Here is a 16,439-nt window from a genome sequence, read left to right on the forward strand (position 1 = left end):
TGATGCATCTACCTATTCTTCTACCATGGATTCAACACAACAAAGAATCAAGAATATTGGTTTCTTTATAACGACTAAAAGTGGACGCGTTACAGATTTCTTTGTCACACGTCATGGACAAAACAACAACCAAATGGCGACAATATTGTGCAACACGTCATTTAGACACTTATGGTACTTCTTCGACTACCTCTTAGCCTGCTTTGGATCCGAAGGTAGTGGAGCACAAGTTCCCCTTCCCACAGCCGTCGTTGTTTCTAATTCATTTCCATTCTTTAATAAAAGACACATTTCACCAAAATCATTGTTATGGAGTGCATATTGCGGCTGTTGGGCTTAAAGAAGAAAATCGGATGAGACATATATATGGGAGCTAAAGCTATATCTAAACTGATTTCACCAAATTATTTACAGTCACTTTTGGGCTCAACTGTCCATCCCATATGGGCTAACATTACACATTTGGTGCACAATATACTATGAATCGGATGAGGATATATATGATAGCTAAATCTATAAATGATTCGACTTTAACCAAATTACATAGTCACTTCTTGCTTAGTTTTGACCATACGAGCAAACTTTTATTTGGGCTAATATTACACATTTGGTGCACAATAAATCTTAAATTGGATGAAGATATATGGGAGCTATAGTCACTTCTTGGCTTGATTCGTTCTAATTATACCCTCAGCTATATAGCTACAGAGGGTATATATCATTTGATATGGCAACAAGTTAAAAAGTATCCGTCGGTTTTGAAGAAAATCGATTCTTGAACAAACGTTGATTCATTTCGCATGTATAGGGTTATAATTAATCAAAAAGTGGAAAAAATGGGAAGGCACCAGAGGGAGTGGACCATAAATTTCATATTCAGATCAGATTTTTTTTTTGGTAAAAATATTGTAATATACAAGGTTTGAAGAAACTCGTTGAACTACATTACAACTTATTATCAAATCTAGATCGAGTTCGGAGATGGTACCTCCACCTTAAGGTCTACATTTTGAATAGCGAAACGCTCATAAAATGCGAAAAAAGTATCCGATTCTCTTTAACTTTCACACATTCCAATATTTTATCAGCATAAGATGAATACTTCGGTCATCTATATATGGTACCCACACACACATTTCAACCTTCTTCAAAAATTGTGACATGTCTTATTATCACACACATAAAGTGAAGGAAGTAGTCATATGGTCCAAAACTGGCACGTTGTGATATTTATATCAGACTTAGGTCAGACACAAAATAGAAAATATTGGCCCATTCCTTTGGAAATCACCCCCTCTCCACATAATGGGGTATCATTTTGAATGATCATAAATTATGTCAAAAAATATTTTAATGAAGACATAGTCTGAAGGTATTCAAATTTCGTGAAAAGCGACTTATACTTTTAATTTCACTTCGGCTAATATTACACACTATAAACCTGTAAACGAAGAAAGATACCTATGAAGTATCTAAATCTAATTTAATAGCGTTCGTCCTTGGGCCAAAAAATTATGTATGGAAAATTCATCTCAATCAGACAATAAATGCGACCTGTATTTTGTCCACAAAATGCATGGACAGATAGATTGACGGACGGACAGACATCCTTAATCGACTCGGAAAGTGACTCCTCGTATCCATTATTTTAATTTCGTCAGGACATGACTTAAGCATTAAAATTTTCTCTGTTCCAGAACCTGTAAGAATCTACTAGTTTTGCAATTTTTTCCGATATCATAAAGGGAATCGTAGTAAAACTATAATATTCTTGCAGTTCTGGTAGAGACTAAATATTCCTCAACTAACTTCAGCTTTTAGTTTTGCCGAAGTTACACACACACAACTTTTTTTCGGGTCTTGTTTGGTTATGCACAATACATTTGAAAGCATAGAAGAGATACATGAGAGATGATTATAATCTGTGCGCTATTGAAGGAAACATATCACCATGTTCGCACGGGTGTTTGATTTTCGCTTTACAAGTGTCGCACATAAGGGAGTATACACGATTACAATAATTATTTTTTAAAGATCAAATAAAAAATATTTTATTTTCAAGGAGAAATACGTCCTTTGAATGATCTTCATATTATCACATTCCGAGTTGATTTATGCATGACCTTTCCGTCTGTCTGTGACTCTGTTCATGTATTATTACAAACAAAAACATAGGTCGCATTTATTATCCGATTGAAATGAAATTTTCCACAAATTATTTGTTCGACCCAAGGACGAATCCTATTGAACTCTTGTGAAAATCGGCTCTGATTTAGATAATAGCTCCCACATATATCTTCATTCGACTTTTTTTATTATGCAAATGTGTAATATATGTAATATTAGACCAATGGAATGAAATTTGACCGATTTAACCCAACCGATTTAGCATCAGATAAAGCCAGAGCTATCAAGTTAGAAAATGTAATAATATTGCTTGCCCGTGAAAAGAAAGTTTGAAGTATCTTTCTTATGATGCATGTATTCTGAGTCTAATAGCGCATTTAAATACAAAATTTTATCCGAATTAATCCACATTATCAGGATTAATTGCTTTATTGGATTTATTCAACCAGAATAAAAATACAGAAATAGAATAGTCTCGCTTTTTCGCTACACCTTTTTTGCAATATTTTGCATTTTATTCCGGTTGTGTATGTATAGATAAACATCAGCTGAGCTATATTTATATCCTCGTAAGGGTGTATTTAAACATACAAAATTAACCCACTGCACCTATTAAACTCACTGGTTTAATCTTCAAAAGTATAAATGCGCTTAAATTTTATCAATTTAATTTCGTAAGTTGGCGAGTTAGTTGAATTAATGATAATATACTCGCCCTTTTTCTTTTCACTATTGACATTGTAATATTTTTGCAATTTTCAACTCTACAGAAGAGAGACATGTCAAGAATTGTTATTGATACAGGCATTCGAAAAATGCATTTATTTTTGTTTCTAGAATTGTGCGCATTAGTCCTGATTCGTATGGACAATATGCATACCATGGATTAGATAGAGAACGAATTTTTCTTTCGTCTGAATGTACATACACCATTCAACATTATATTTTGCATTCATAATCTTTAGTTTTCCTGTAAATTATTAAAATTCATTAAATATTTCTATTTTGCATTTTCAAATGTCGTAATTTATTTAAATGCTCTCATATGTTAAGGATGGGACATATTTTTTCATTGTTTTGATGAGTGTTCGCCCAGGAAATATTTTGTGTAGAATTAAGTCGTTGTTTCCATAGTTCATGAAGTTCGACCGTATTTAATAAATATCAACTTAATTCTTCACACAAAATTTGCTCAGCGAACAAACATTTTTGTTCTTTTCGTTGGTACATTCAAACGAAAGTTAGTTTTCTCTCTCTCATCCGAGGTACGCATTTTGTCCACGAGTTAGAGTTAGATAGAGACAATATTTTCAAATTTTTTTATCGACAAAAAAAATTTTGACAAGTGACCCTCCAACTGATTTTAAAATGAGAAAATACAAAAATATATTTCAAATATCAACATTTATACAAAAACTTCAAAACACGAATGAAAAATCTTAAATGAAAGATAAATAAATCTTTGGAGGAAAATCAATAATTTCTTCTATTATCATAATGCTCTTTTCATGTACTTTCATACAAATTCCTATAAAAATCAACAAACAAAAAATTTGAAAAAAGGAATTGTGTTACTTTGAGTTACGAATATGAACGGGTTGATTCGTGTACCTAATTCTGAAAGCCATCAAATTGATTAAAAGTGCAATGAGAACATAAATAACATAAAATGCTCATAATTGGCTTTCGATATAAATCGTTTATCGCAAAGCTGAAAAAGTGCCGTTAGAATTTCTGTACTCACAAAAACCGTTTTAAAAGACGCCATCAAAAAGGTTAGATTATTAACGAAGAAAAAGTATAGCAAGCACATTGTGAACACCAAAACGCGCCCATAAAATAATTAATTAAAAAGTGTGAATTACCAAAAAAATTAAAAGTTACAAACAATTTTAAAGGAAAAGGAAGGTAAGTGTTTTTGTCGATTTAAGCTTGCCAGTCCGTCAATTCATTTATTTTAGTGAATAAAGTTTGGAACCTGGCTTACTGTTCTATGAAATTTTTGGCCTGTTCATTGAAAATTTTTCTAGGCAACAGCAATTCTACCAGACAATATAATTTTTAATTTGAGTTCATTTACTTTTTTTGGTCAGGGAGTAAAGTTCTTTTTATAAAATCGGTTCATCTATATTAATTTGTACCCACGCTATCTATCTCAATTATGGTTATGATAGCAAAATATTTAGGGTTTTCAAATGGACCAAAACAAATTTTCTCAATTTTTAAGTCCCTCTGCATGTTACAATAGATGCGGAAATTTGTATCGGATTAGAGTTCAGGATAATATTTTGCGGGTGAAATTGACCATAACTTTTGCGTGAAAAATAAAATAACCACTTAACGAATCAAGTCACTTCACTTGATAATTTCCGAGTCGACTGGTTTATAATTGTGGACATGCACAGTGACTACAAAATCAGGTAAAATCGGGGTTTGGTCCATTTCAAAGTATTAATCTCCAGACAATATGCTTTTATTGTGGACTTACACTAATGAGGACCATAATGTTACCTGTTGAGGGATTACAAATTAACATATACAGACGGACGAATACGCACAGTTTGATCGACTCAGTTCGTTGAGATCGGAAAGAACGGTAGGCAGCATCGTGGGACTAGAACCAATATTTCGAGGTTTTACGATCATATAATGTATTTGAAGATATTTTATTCAATTTATTACAGAACGATTGTTATTTCGTGATTACCTAATTTAAATTTTCGGTTTGTTTGTGCTTGAGTTTTTTGTACCAGACTTGCCTTTATAAAAGGCCCTTTTTATTTACTTACTTACAAATACCAATATTCTATTTTTTTGACTAAAAATGATGATACAAAGGTAATCTGCCATCGACTGTAGAACCCGTAAGGAACTTCAAATATGAAATTTGGAATAATTCCTATAAATAATATCTTTTAAATCATTAAAATACAGCATATCGAGAGGAACCACTAAATGGGGGCTCTTCGATGATGTGGACCTGCATAGACAATTTACTGTTATCGGTTGTAGTACCCATTACAAACTAAAATGCTTTGTTTGAACAAGTCGGTGAAATGCCGCTAAAATCATAAAATACGAATATCGGGAGGTACCGTTATGAGGGGGCTATCCGAAGATGTGGACCTGCATAAATATTTTTCTGTCATAGGTTGTAGTACCCATTGCGAACTTTAAATGCTAAGTTTGAAACAATTTCGATGAAAAATGTCCCTAAAATTATTAAAATACCGAATATCGAGAGGTACTGTCATATGGGGCTATGCGAAGACGTCGACCTATATGGCATATGTTCAATACCAAAATTTCTGCAGACATATATACATCTGAGTAAATTTCATCAATCTACTTCATTTCGCTCGAAAGCTAGAGTGATTTCCACAGACGGACATTGCTAAATCAACTTAGAATCTTATGCTGATCAAGAACATGTGTTCTTTGTGGGGTGGAAATGTATATTTCGATGTGGTACAACGGAATGACAAACTTAATATACCCTCATACTATGGCTGAGTGTATAATAAGATTTCTGAAAAGCAATTAATATAAAAGATATTTCCTTTGTAAGCTCTTCATTTCAAATTTTCATAGAACAATAATAGGGCCTTTGGAACGATTTCCACGTGAAAGTGACATGCTAGATGAGATCAGGCTTGGTGGTATGAATTCTGGTTCCAATTTTTTCTATTCACACAACTCTACTTAAACACCTAAATTTCTCTTATTCTCATTTTTCGTATTGTTTCTCTTTTTAGTCTCACAATGTTTTCTCTGGTGAAATTTTTCAACGAGGACCTATGGGTCGTAAAATCAAAATCTGTTAGGCAAACAATGGACAAATTGCACCGTTAAATATAAAGGCTGTTCCTACTCGGCTATATTAATCCTTGCAAGTGGTAAATTGAACATGCAATATATACAAAATTATAGTTATGGCTAGCTAACACTGTGCGACAATGAATGTAGAGTTGTTTTGGAAAATATTTCCTAAATTCTCAAAATAAAATAGTTGAATTTTTTAATGTTTCAATACAATACTAAAATATATTTATTTCGAATAACTATACAGATGACATGGAATATCTACACAAAATAAAAAAAGGAGAAGTAATTGCATCTAAAGAAGTTGAACAAATTTGTACAACAACCTATGCAACAAGGGCATGAGTTCGTTGAAGGAGCACAAATAAATGATGACAAGTCTGCTTTGAGGAAAACAAGATGTTATTCCCCATCTACAATGTCGGCCATAAGAGAATCCATTGAGAATATGTCCCCAAACAATTCCGTAAAGATTCATCCTTTAAGGAAATAACCGAGGAACGTTGTGTATCTACAAGGTAAGAAATTAATTACACTATCCAAATAAAATCCAACTTTCCCAAAAATTTGAGAGTAGAGTACCAGTGTTTTAAGTGTTTACATAGTGAAGTAACCAAACAGAAGAACCAAGTTCTCTCCGTTTCACACATTCCACATCTTCCTAAATTTTACCGACAGCAATATATTCACTTTAAACGGGTTTGTAGCAAGTAAAACTGAAAATTCGCACATATATGTCAGAATAATTTTAACACATTTTGAGTTACAGTGCAATTCATATGAATTTATAAAAATAATCTTGCAAAGCACTAGTTTAGAAGTGTAGCGTCAAAGACAAAAATGTAATTCTTCTAAATTTTCCTATAAGCCACCACTCAAAACAAACCAGCATTTCTATTATTGTTAATAAAATACCTAAAATATTGTTGCCAAAAACGTGAAACAAATCATACTTGTTGTATGCTTTTTTTAATTTCCACCAGTTTAGTACTAACAAGTTAAAAAGCAGTAAGTTCGGCCGGGCCGAACTTTGAATACCCTCCATCATTTTGGAACGAACTTGAAAAATTTCAAAAAATCCTTAACAAATTCTGTTAAAAATTTAAAATACCGGATATAGCCCCTATATTGGGGTCTGTACGACATGGACCTACATAGGCATTTTTTGTTATAAACCATTACCATATTCAAATGCGAAACTTGAAATAAACGGTAAATAATGTAGCAAAAATCATCAAAATGGACAAATTGGTCCTGCATAGACAATTTTCTGTCTTAGGCTGTAGTATCCATTTCGAACTTCAAATACCAAATTTGAAACAATTCCGGTGAATAATGTCGCTAAAATCAGCAAAATACCGAATATCGGGAGGTACCGTTATATGGGGGCTATATGAAGACGGGACCTGCACAGATAATTTTGTCTTAGGCTGTAGTATCCATTTCGAACTTCAAATACTAAATTTGAAACAATTCCGGTGAATAATGTCGCTAAAATCATCAAAATACCGAATATAGGGAGGTACCCTTATATGGGGGCTATATGAAACGTGGACCTACATGGCCCATTTACGAACTTAACCTGCCTACTGGAAAAATAAAAATGTGTGTAGCTTTCTATCTCCATTCGTTCGAAAGATAGCGTGGATAGTGGACAGACAGACAGACGGACATCGCTAAATCGACTTAGAATTTTACGCTGATCAAGGATATATATACTTTGTTGGGTCTGACATGGGTATTTCGAGGAGTTACAAACGGAATGACAAGGTTAATATACCCTCCATAGTATGGTGGAGGGTATAAAAATGCACACTTTGTTCATCGATTCTAGGACAAATTTTTTCCAAAACCATTTTCCTCTCTCAAATACAGACACTAACCTTCACTCAACACCAAATTTAGTACAAATTAGAATTTTTCGTACAATTATAATACACAGAGTACACTAAGTATGCAATTTCAGGATTTCAGCTTCATTCTTTCACCCAATAACAAATATAGTACCATAGAGATCTAGGTTTTCATTTCATTTCATTTATTTACCTTACAAACTCTAGTTTAGTAAAAACTCTTCAATTTTTTCTAGTGGTAGGTATTTTTAACCTGATCCCGGGAAACTATTTTTTTTCGGGTTCAAGAACCGGCCTGGACCCGGATGCACTTACCCGATATGGACAATATCCAACAAGTGGTCACATGATGGGGTAAGTAGTCACGGTTCGGAAGTATAGTCAAATTATCAATTTTTTTGGACCCGGATTTTTTGTAAAACCCCCAAAAAGTCACAAAGGGCCCACTATGTTGGTCAACAAAATTGCCAAATAATAGCTGATACTCTTACATTTGTAAAATGTTACAATTTGTGCTAATACCTTTACTGAGTCCAGATAAATGGGTCCTTCCATCTGCATAACCGATTCTAACCAGTTTATTAAAATTATGTTTTCAATAAAAAAGCTTTATTTCGCGTAGCCGTCGTTGGATTACAAAAACATCAAATTTAGAAACTTGGACGTTGGACATACCCAGAGGAGAAAATCTCAAGCCCCGTCCGAAGGCCGGCTTTAAAAAAATGTCAAATTTAGAACATTTTGAAAACATAATTTTAATGAACTGGTTAGAATCGAGTTTATGCGGATGGAAAGACCCATATCTCTGGACCCGGAAAAGGTATTAGCACAAATTGTAGCATTTTGGAAAGAAAAGAGTGTCAGCTATAGTTTGGCATCAATTTTGTTGATCCCCATAATGGGACTTCTCTGACTTTCTGGGGGTTTCATAAAAAATCCGAGCCCAAAAAAACGATAATTTGACTATAACTTCCGAACCATGACCACTTACTCCATCATGTGACCACTATATCGGGTAAGTGTATCCGTTCCAGGCCGGGTATTGTACCCGGACTTTCGGATAAAAAATCTGGGGTCCCAGGTCCGTCCACCAAGAAAAAAATAGCTTCCCGGAATCAGGGTAAAAATACTTACCTCTGGAAGAAATTTCGAAATAATCGAAGTGTTTTACTAAACTAGAGACGTTCAGAGAACTTTTCGTACAAATATTGGATGCATTACTAAATCACCGCCAAATCGCAGTCACAGACACCAACCGTGACACACACATAAAATTTCAGTATTTCAGTTCTTTTCTTCATCCTTGGCCGAAAACTTATCTCCGCTTTTCCATTCAAGTTTCAGTAGTGTTGATTGGGATATAATACACATTTTTGTAAACAATCAAATTCAGTTATGTGTTGTACACATGGTAGGCACAATATATTGGAAAGCGCAAAGATAAATATGAGAGTGATTATAATCTGTGCGCTATTGAAGGAATATATCACTATGTTCACACGGTAGTTTCACTTTCGATTTGTAAGGGTTTCACACAATATTTATAATAATTAATTTTTTCATTCCCTGAACACAGATCATTTCTTAAGACAACAATAAAATTAGAAATATTTATGGTGTACAAGCTTAGCATTTCAATAGATAAATGGAATTTAATAACATTTTTAGATGAGATTTTAAGCTTTTTCAACGCTCTTTCCAAAAGAGGGGACCACAAAGTTGAATCCTATGCTGTTGTCCCATATTGGGCCCAAACTGTTATGAAGATATGAAATTTAAAGGACTTAAAATATAAATGCTTTTCAATATGAGTATTCTAGACGAGCTATTGACGCTCACCCTTGCATGGTACAATAAGCAGGCGAATAGCTTTAATGCGCGTCCCGTAATGTACGTTTCTTCCAATCACTTATTTTAAAAGTATTTTATTTTTAAAAACTATAAATACATACACAAAATTGGCAGAGGTCAGGCACACTTAGAAAAAAAATGTAGTTTGCTAGTAGCTCTATCTTACGTTTTATACCCTCCACCATACTATGGAGGGTGTATTAATTTTGTCATTCCGTTTGTAACTCCTCGAAATACTCATGTCAGACCCAAAAACGTATATATATTCTTGATCAGCGTAAAATTCTAAGTCGATCTAGCGACGTCCGTCCGTCTGTATATATGTCTGTCTGTTGTAATTACGCTATCTTTCGAACGGATTGAGATAGAAGGCTAAACTTTTTGACAAATTTTTATTTTGCCAGTAGGCAGGTTAAGTTCGTAAATGGTATGTCCACGTTTTCATATAGCCTTCATATAACGGTACCTCCCGATATTCGGTATTTTTATGATTTCAGCGACATTATTTTCCAGAATTGTTTCAAATTTGACATTTGAAGTTCGAAATGCATGCTACAGCCTGAGACACAAAATTGTCTATGCAGGTCCACGTCTTCGTATAGGCCCCATATAACGGTACCTCCCTATATTCGGTAATTTGATGATTTTAGCGTCATTATTCACCGGAGTAGTTTCAAATTACATATTTAGAGTTCGTAATGGGAACTACAGAAAATTGTCTATGCAGGTCCAGGTTTTCGTATAGCTCTGATTTTTGCTATATTATTCACCGTTTATTTCAAGTTTGGAATATGGTAATGGCTTATGACAAACAATGCCTACGTAGGTGCACGTCGTGCAGACCCTAATATAACGGCTATATTCGGTATTTATAAGATTTTAGCACAATTTTTGTCGAATATTATCTTTTTCGAAAATTTACAAATTCGTTCTAAATGGTGGAGGGTATTCAAAGTTCGGCCCGGCCGAATTTACTGTTTTTTACTTGTTTGTTGTAACATGTATCGTTGGCCGTTTCACCTATATTTAAATTAATAAATATTCTTCAACTCATGCACTGTTCATGAAATAAAAAAATTTGTTTGTATTTCAGAATAAATAAATTTTCTTTGGTTGCATTTCACAACAATGAATTACATATTGTCGATTCAAAACGCATTAAACAACGTGAAGGAGAGAATTGTACGGTTAATTTTAAAGGATGTTTCTATGCAGCGCGATTAATATTATCAAGTGGTAAGTATAATGAACAACTTGTAAAAAGTTCCGATCGTTGGTCGAAATGACACGAAAAATAACTATTGAAGAAATTTTAATAAAAAAAAGTACAAACATCTAAATCATTAGTAAAATATGCCTATTGGGGAGAAGAATGTGAGTGATTTTAATTGCCTTCATCCTAATTCACTTTTCCGTAAATCGCACTTTAAAGGATACATCATATTTTTTTATAAATCAAAGTATAGATTTGCAGTTAATTTAAATCACATATTTTAGTGAAATCGAATGAACATTTTGTCCATTAAACTTAATTATTTCTTAATTTTATTATTATTTTACTTTTTTTTTTTTATTTTATTTTTTTTTTTTAATTTTCTGAGAAATAAATTATAAAACGTTAATTATAGGTTCAAAACAGCAAACGAAAAAATTTTCCTTTATACAAAACCGTCCAAAAAGAAATAAAAAGTTTCAGACGCGTTATTTCTAATCCAATTTTTGAGTTCCACATGAAATGGCGCATCTATATCTAAAACATAAAGTTTCCAATTGGCATGTTTTTGCTTTATTCACTTTAATAACGGCTAACTTCGGGGCCTATTGCAAATATACGAATTCATGCTTACGACAAATACTAACAACATAATCTTCTAGATGATAAAATATATCTCTCGGAGATGAAAGATATATATGCAGTTCAAAGTTCTTCAGTGAAAAAAGATGAAAATACAATACACCAAGCAAGCGATGCCTCAACAGAAAATTCTGGTTGTCCGGTTCCAGGTTATACCAAACCTATGTTATTAAAAAGCCCTTCAAGTTTGTATATTGAAGAACAACAATCAGAAGATACGGATCAAGGCATACTGCATAATAGCGCCCTTTATGATTCAGTGTCGTCTTCGGTTGAAAACCTTAGTAAGAAGTCAGAAAATGTATTTGACGAGGGACATAATTCGTCGTTATCATGGCAATCGAAGTCGTCTCCCAGGGCAATTTCGACTGATAATGTTTTCATTGAAATAGAAATACAAACAAATCAAATGTTCGAAGAACACACTCCGTTAATAAAACAACCATCTGCTAGTAAACCTAATAAACATGACACAAAAACTACTGACGATTCATTCAATGAAAGCAGTAGTTTTAATTTGGGAAGTCATAAAAATTCGACAACGATAGAAACCTACGAGGAAAACCCCAGATTGACAAATATTCAAAACAACTTGCTTAGCTTAACAAACATCAGCACATCTCAAGCAAATGACGAAAGTTCATCTGGACAAGAATATTTGCCCGATTCTACAATGGAAAATACAACCATAAATGCCAGTTCTTTTTTGGAAATTTCCGACACATTAAACATTGCGCAAGTTTCCGTGCCACTTTCAAATCAAAAGTCAAAAAAACACTTCTGTATTTTTTGTAAAACTCTACAAACTAAAATTGCAAGACATCTCTTTTTAAAACATAAAGGCGAAAAACTCGTTAAAATGGCAATGGCACTTCCAAAAAAGAGTAAGATCGCCTTCAAATAATTGACAAACTTCGAAAACAAGGCGATTTCATTCACAACACATCCAGAGATCAAAATACAGGCACACTGATTGTTCTCAGACGACAACAACAAAATGCGAAACACAATCCGGATGACTACGTGTGTTGTCCAATGTGCAAAGGCTTTTACCGAAAATACACAGCAAGGGCTCATGTCCGCAATTGTAGTAAAAAGAAAAATCAAAGATCCAATTTTATTGAGGGCCGAAAACTGACACAGTACTTGCACCCTGTAGCAAATCGGGAAATGAAAAGTAGAATATTCCCAGTTCTACGTAACGATGAGGTAAGCCAGGCCATACGCTACGATGAACTAATCATTAGATATGGGAACAGGTTATCTGAAAAACTATCGCAAACCCACCATCATGATCAGATAAGATCGCATATGAGACTACTGGGGCGGTTTAAGATAGAGTTAATGAAACTGGAACCGGAGATCACTGAGTTAAAAGAAATGTTCAAACCGTTCTTCTTCGATCAAGCAATTGAAGCTTTACGAAATACAGCCAAATGGGACTTCACCAAGGGATTTGCTACACCAGCTGTAGCTACAAGTTTGACCAGTTTGATAAAAAAAATGCGCGAAAATACAAGGAAATGAGTTTATAAAAAAACAACAAAATGATTTAAAAACTCTGCTGGACAATTTTGTTTCTCTATGGGTGGATGAAACGCCTACGCAGATTAATAGAAAAGCGATCGAGGACAGAGAAAACAAAAGAAGAACAAAAAAAGTTAATTTGCCCAATAAGAAAGATATAAAACTACTGTACGATTTTCTAAGATCAAAAATGCTACGTTCTATTGGAATATTAAATAAAATTTTTGCTTTCAAGCATGGAAAGATCTAGTTGAGGCAACTCTAATATGCATTCAAGTTTTTAATCGCAGAAGAGCTGGAGAAATAGAAAGACTTACAATTGACAATTTCAACAATAAAGAAGAAATAACAAATAGCGTAGAAGCTGGTCTTCTCGAAAAAATGTCGGACAATCAATTAATTTTGCTAAACAATTTGTGAGAATATCTTTACGGGGAAAATTAGGAAGAACGGTGGGCGTTCTACTAGATCCCATGTGTTTAAAGTCAATCAACCTTATCATAAAATTTCGAAAAAAAGCTGGAATACGCGAATCCAATCCATATATATTCAGCGCCCCGGGAAAATCTGGTTTAGCTAAAATGTATTATAGAGCATGTCCATTATTATCAAAATTTGCATCGGAGTGCGGAGCTTCATTTCCTGACGACTTAAGAGGAACGAAACTGCGAAAACATATAGCTACATATACATCTTTATTAAACGTTCAAGAATCTACTGTGGAAAGACTAGCAAATTTTCTTGGACACCACAAGGACATTCACAAAAGCATATACAGAATACCAGTCCCAATGGCCGAAATAACGACTGTATCTAAAATTTTATTGTCCGCGGCTGGTTGCAACGTTAATAACAATTACAAAGATAGCACTCAGGATGCTAACTGTTTTTCGCCCGAATGCCCTGAAATGCCGGGTAACACGGAGTATGGAGTATTAGATGACAAATCATCAATATCTAATGACAAATCCTCAACATCTGATGACGAATCATCAGCATTTGAAGACGTTGAAGAATTACAAGATATAAATTCGTCTAAAGAAAGAAAACGAAGCAGTAAGTTAAACACGAAATGTTTAGATCTAAGATTTTATTTACTTGTCCTTGAGAATCTAGTGAATTACTTGCTTGGTTGTGTCGCCAAACTATTTCAATGTTCCTAACCAATGACATTACCGTATTCTACTTTCTACATTAATTTCTATTTACTTTCTTTCTATTTATGATATTCTACGTTTTTGATAGATTAATTTTATATTTATTTCGTACTATCCATTGAGACACAAACACCATTTCGTTCTTTATCTATGATTAAATTTAAAACAAAAGTTAGCAAGTGGTGGCAAACTGCTTGAATTTACTTGTTTAGAATTTTATTAATAATATTGTTTTTTTAGCTTCTCCTTTTGGGAAAACAAGAAGAGTCAGATGGACTAGCGAAGAACGAGAAGCTATCGAGTCAATTTTTGGTGATCCTACTACTTTAGATAAGTTACCAACTTTTAAACAATGTGCAGATGCAGTAAAACATAAATGTCTAAACCGGCGAACACCAGCTCAGATTAAAACATGGATTAACAATCAACAAAAAAAGTGGCAAGATTCCACTTAATTCATTTATTACATGTAAGATACATAAACTCAGTTGTTTGTTGAGTAAATACACTAATAATTTCGATTTAGTTATTTGCAATTCATTGAAAATAATAATTTTTAACTATATGATGAATTTTTTTTTGAATACTACTCTTGTACGAAATTCGTTGATGAATTCTACTCTTGCCATTATTGAAACCTGTTAATACTATTAATAAAGAAATGGTTGTGGATGGAAACCTTCAAATCACTTAATTTTTCATCAAAATTTATTTTTCATCTTAAATAAATATTTTACTTTTGCAGAGCAAATGACCATAACAGACCTAAACATGCTTAACTAAAACTAAATAAAAGATTTCAACTAAAGTTATTTTCAATATTAAATCAAAAGTAAAAAGAAAACTTTTTAATATTTATTTTTGTATAAACAATATTTATATATATATATATATATATATATTTATGTGAATTTGGGCTTTCCAATGAATAATATTAAAAACAGATATGTAATAAACTAAAACATACTATTTAAAATGTATTGAAATTTAAATTACAACATTACCAAAATACTTATGTAAAACGTACATATAACACATATTTTTAATAATATTTAATTACATATTTATAATTTGTAATAAATTCTATTTTTAAAACATTTTTTGAAATACAATGTTTGTCTTAAGTACAACCTGGAGTTTTCTTTGTATTCATTTAACATTGGTAGATTTATCTCTGGTGATTTAGACAAAATATGTTAAGAACTGGAAACATTTAGCAGCATGTGTGTGCCCCTGTTTACGTTTTTCTCCGTTAAAGCCCGATTAGAAATCTACTTCAATATTCCTCTGTAAACATATATACATCGGGAATGAATTTTTAAAATGTAAAAAAATTCCATTGAATGCCGTGTCAGAAAAGCGGCGTCTGTTATTATTCATTTGAAAAAGTAGCTAAAATGTTCAAAATATCGAATATTGGTAGTCACGGTTATATGGGGCCTATACGAAGTCGTAGATCTGCACAGACAATTTTCTGTTTAGAGAAAGTAGTACCTATTGCGAAATCTAAATTTATATTTGAAATTATTGCTAATAATTAATAACACATACACTAAATATTATCCGATGTCCATTCGAAGTGGACCTAAACTCTAAACACATTCAAGAATTACTCCTCGATTGGACTTTTATTGTGACCTGTAGAGGGCAGTAATTTTCTTAAATGATGTTGTTTTTGGTCCATTTCGATTCCTATTATGCAAAACAATAGGCTTTCTTTTTTGACTCTAACTCGAGCCATAATTACGACCTTTAGGCCGATTTCAGCACTAAACATATTCGTTGCTAAATGGTTATTTTAATAGGTTGTTTCAAGTTGTGTTAAGTTTGGAAAGAATAGGATAATAATTTGACCTTTTATGATTGTAATGGTTATTCAAAATTTTGATCCGTTGTGGGGGAGGTACCAAAAGGAAAAGTTCGATCTATCCATTCTTCAAACCTGATCTTGCGTTGGTAGAAATATGGGGATGTGCGAAATTTGAAGACGATAGGACTCACATTTTATAATAGATATTATTTTTCAAATTGTTTTCGGACAAATACTGGAATGTGCGATGATTGCAAATAATTGGATGCTTATTTCGCATTCTATCAGCATTTTGGTTATACAAAGTGTTGACCCTTTCTGGCCGAGATACCAGAAGGAGAGGTCCGCTATATCCAATCTACGCAAATTTTTATAATGATAAAAATATTAGTATGTGTGAAATTTGAAGAGAATTCGATGTATAATTCGCATTTTTT

At 33.0% G+C, this 16,439-nt stretch overlaps 1 protein-coding gene across 1 annotated transcript; it reads left to right on the forward strand.

Moving 5' to 3' along the window:
• The first annotated feature begins 6,426 nt into the window (after positions 1–6,426).
• LOC131802559 (uncharacterized) lies at positions 6,427–14,991 on the forward strand. Its single transcript, XM_059122875.1, has 4 exons — positions 6,427–6,467; positions 10,747–10,889; positions 11,529–14,091; positions 14,433–14,991. The coding sequence occupies exon 3, from the start codon at positions 11,552–11,554 to the stop codon at positions 12,410–12,412; it is 861 nt and encodes a 286-aa protein (XP_058978858.1). The 5' UTR covers positions 6,427–6,467; positions 10,747–10,889; positions 11,529–11,551; the 3' UTR covers positions 12,413–14,091; positions 14,433–14,991.
• The last annotated feature ends 1,448 nt before the right edge of the window (positions 14,992–16,439 follow it).

The sequence above is a fragment of the Musca domestica genome, unplaced genomic scaffold (genome assembly GCF_030504385.1).
Source record: "Musca domestica strain aabys unplaced genomic scaffold, Musca_domestica.polishedcontigs.V.1.1 210, whole genome shotgun sequence".
Taxonomy (NCBI): Eukaryota; Metazoa; Arthropoda; class Insecta; order Diptera; family Muscidae; genus Musca; species Musca domestica.

What these genes read in the sequence shown, in the direction of transcription:
- LOC131802559 (XM_059122875.1), top strand. Translation starts at nt 11,552, where the DNA reads ATGAAAGATATATATGCAGTTCAAAGTTCTTCAGTGAAAAAAGATGAA.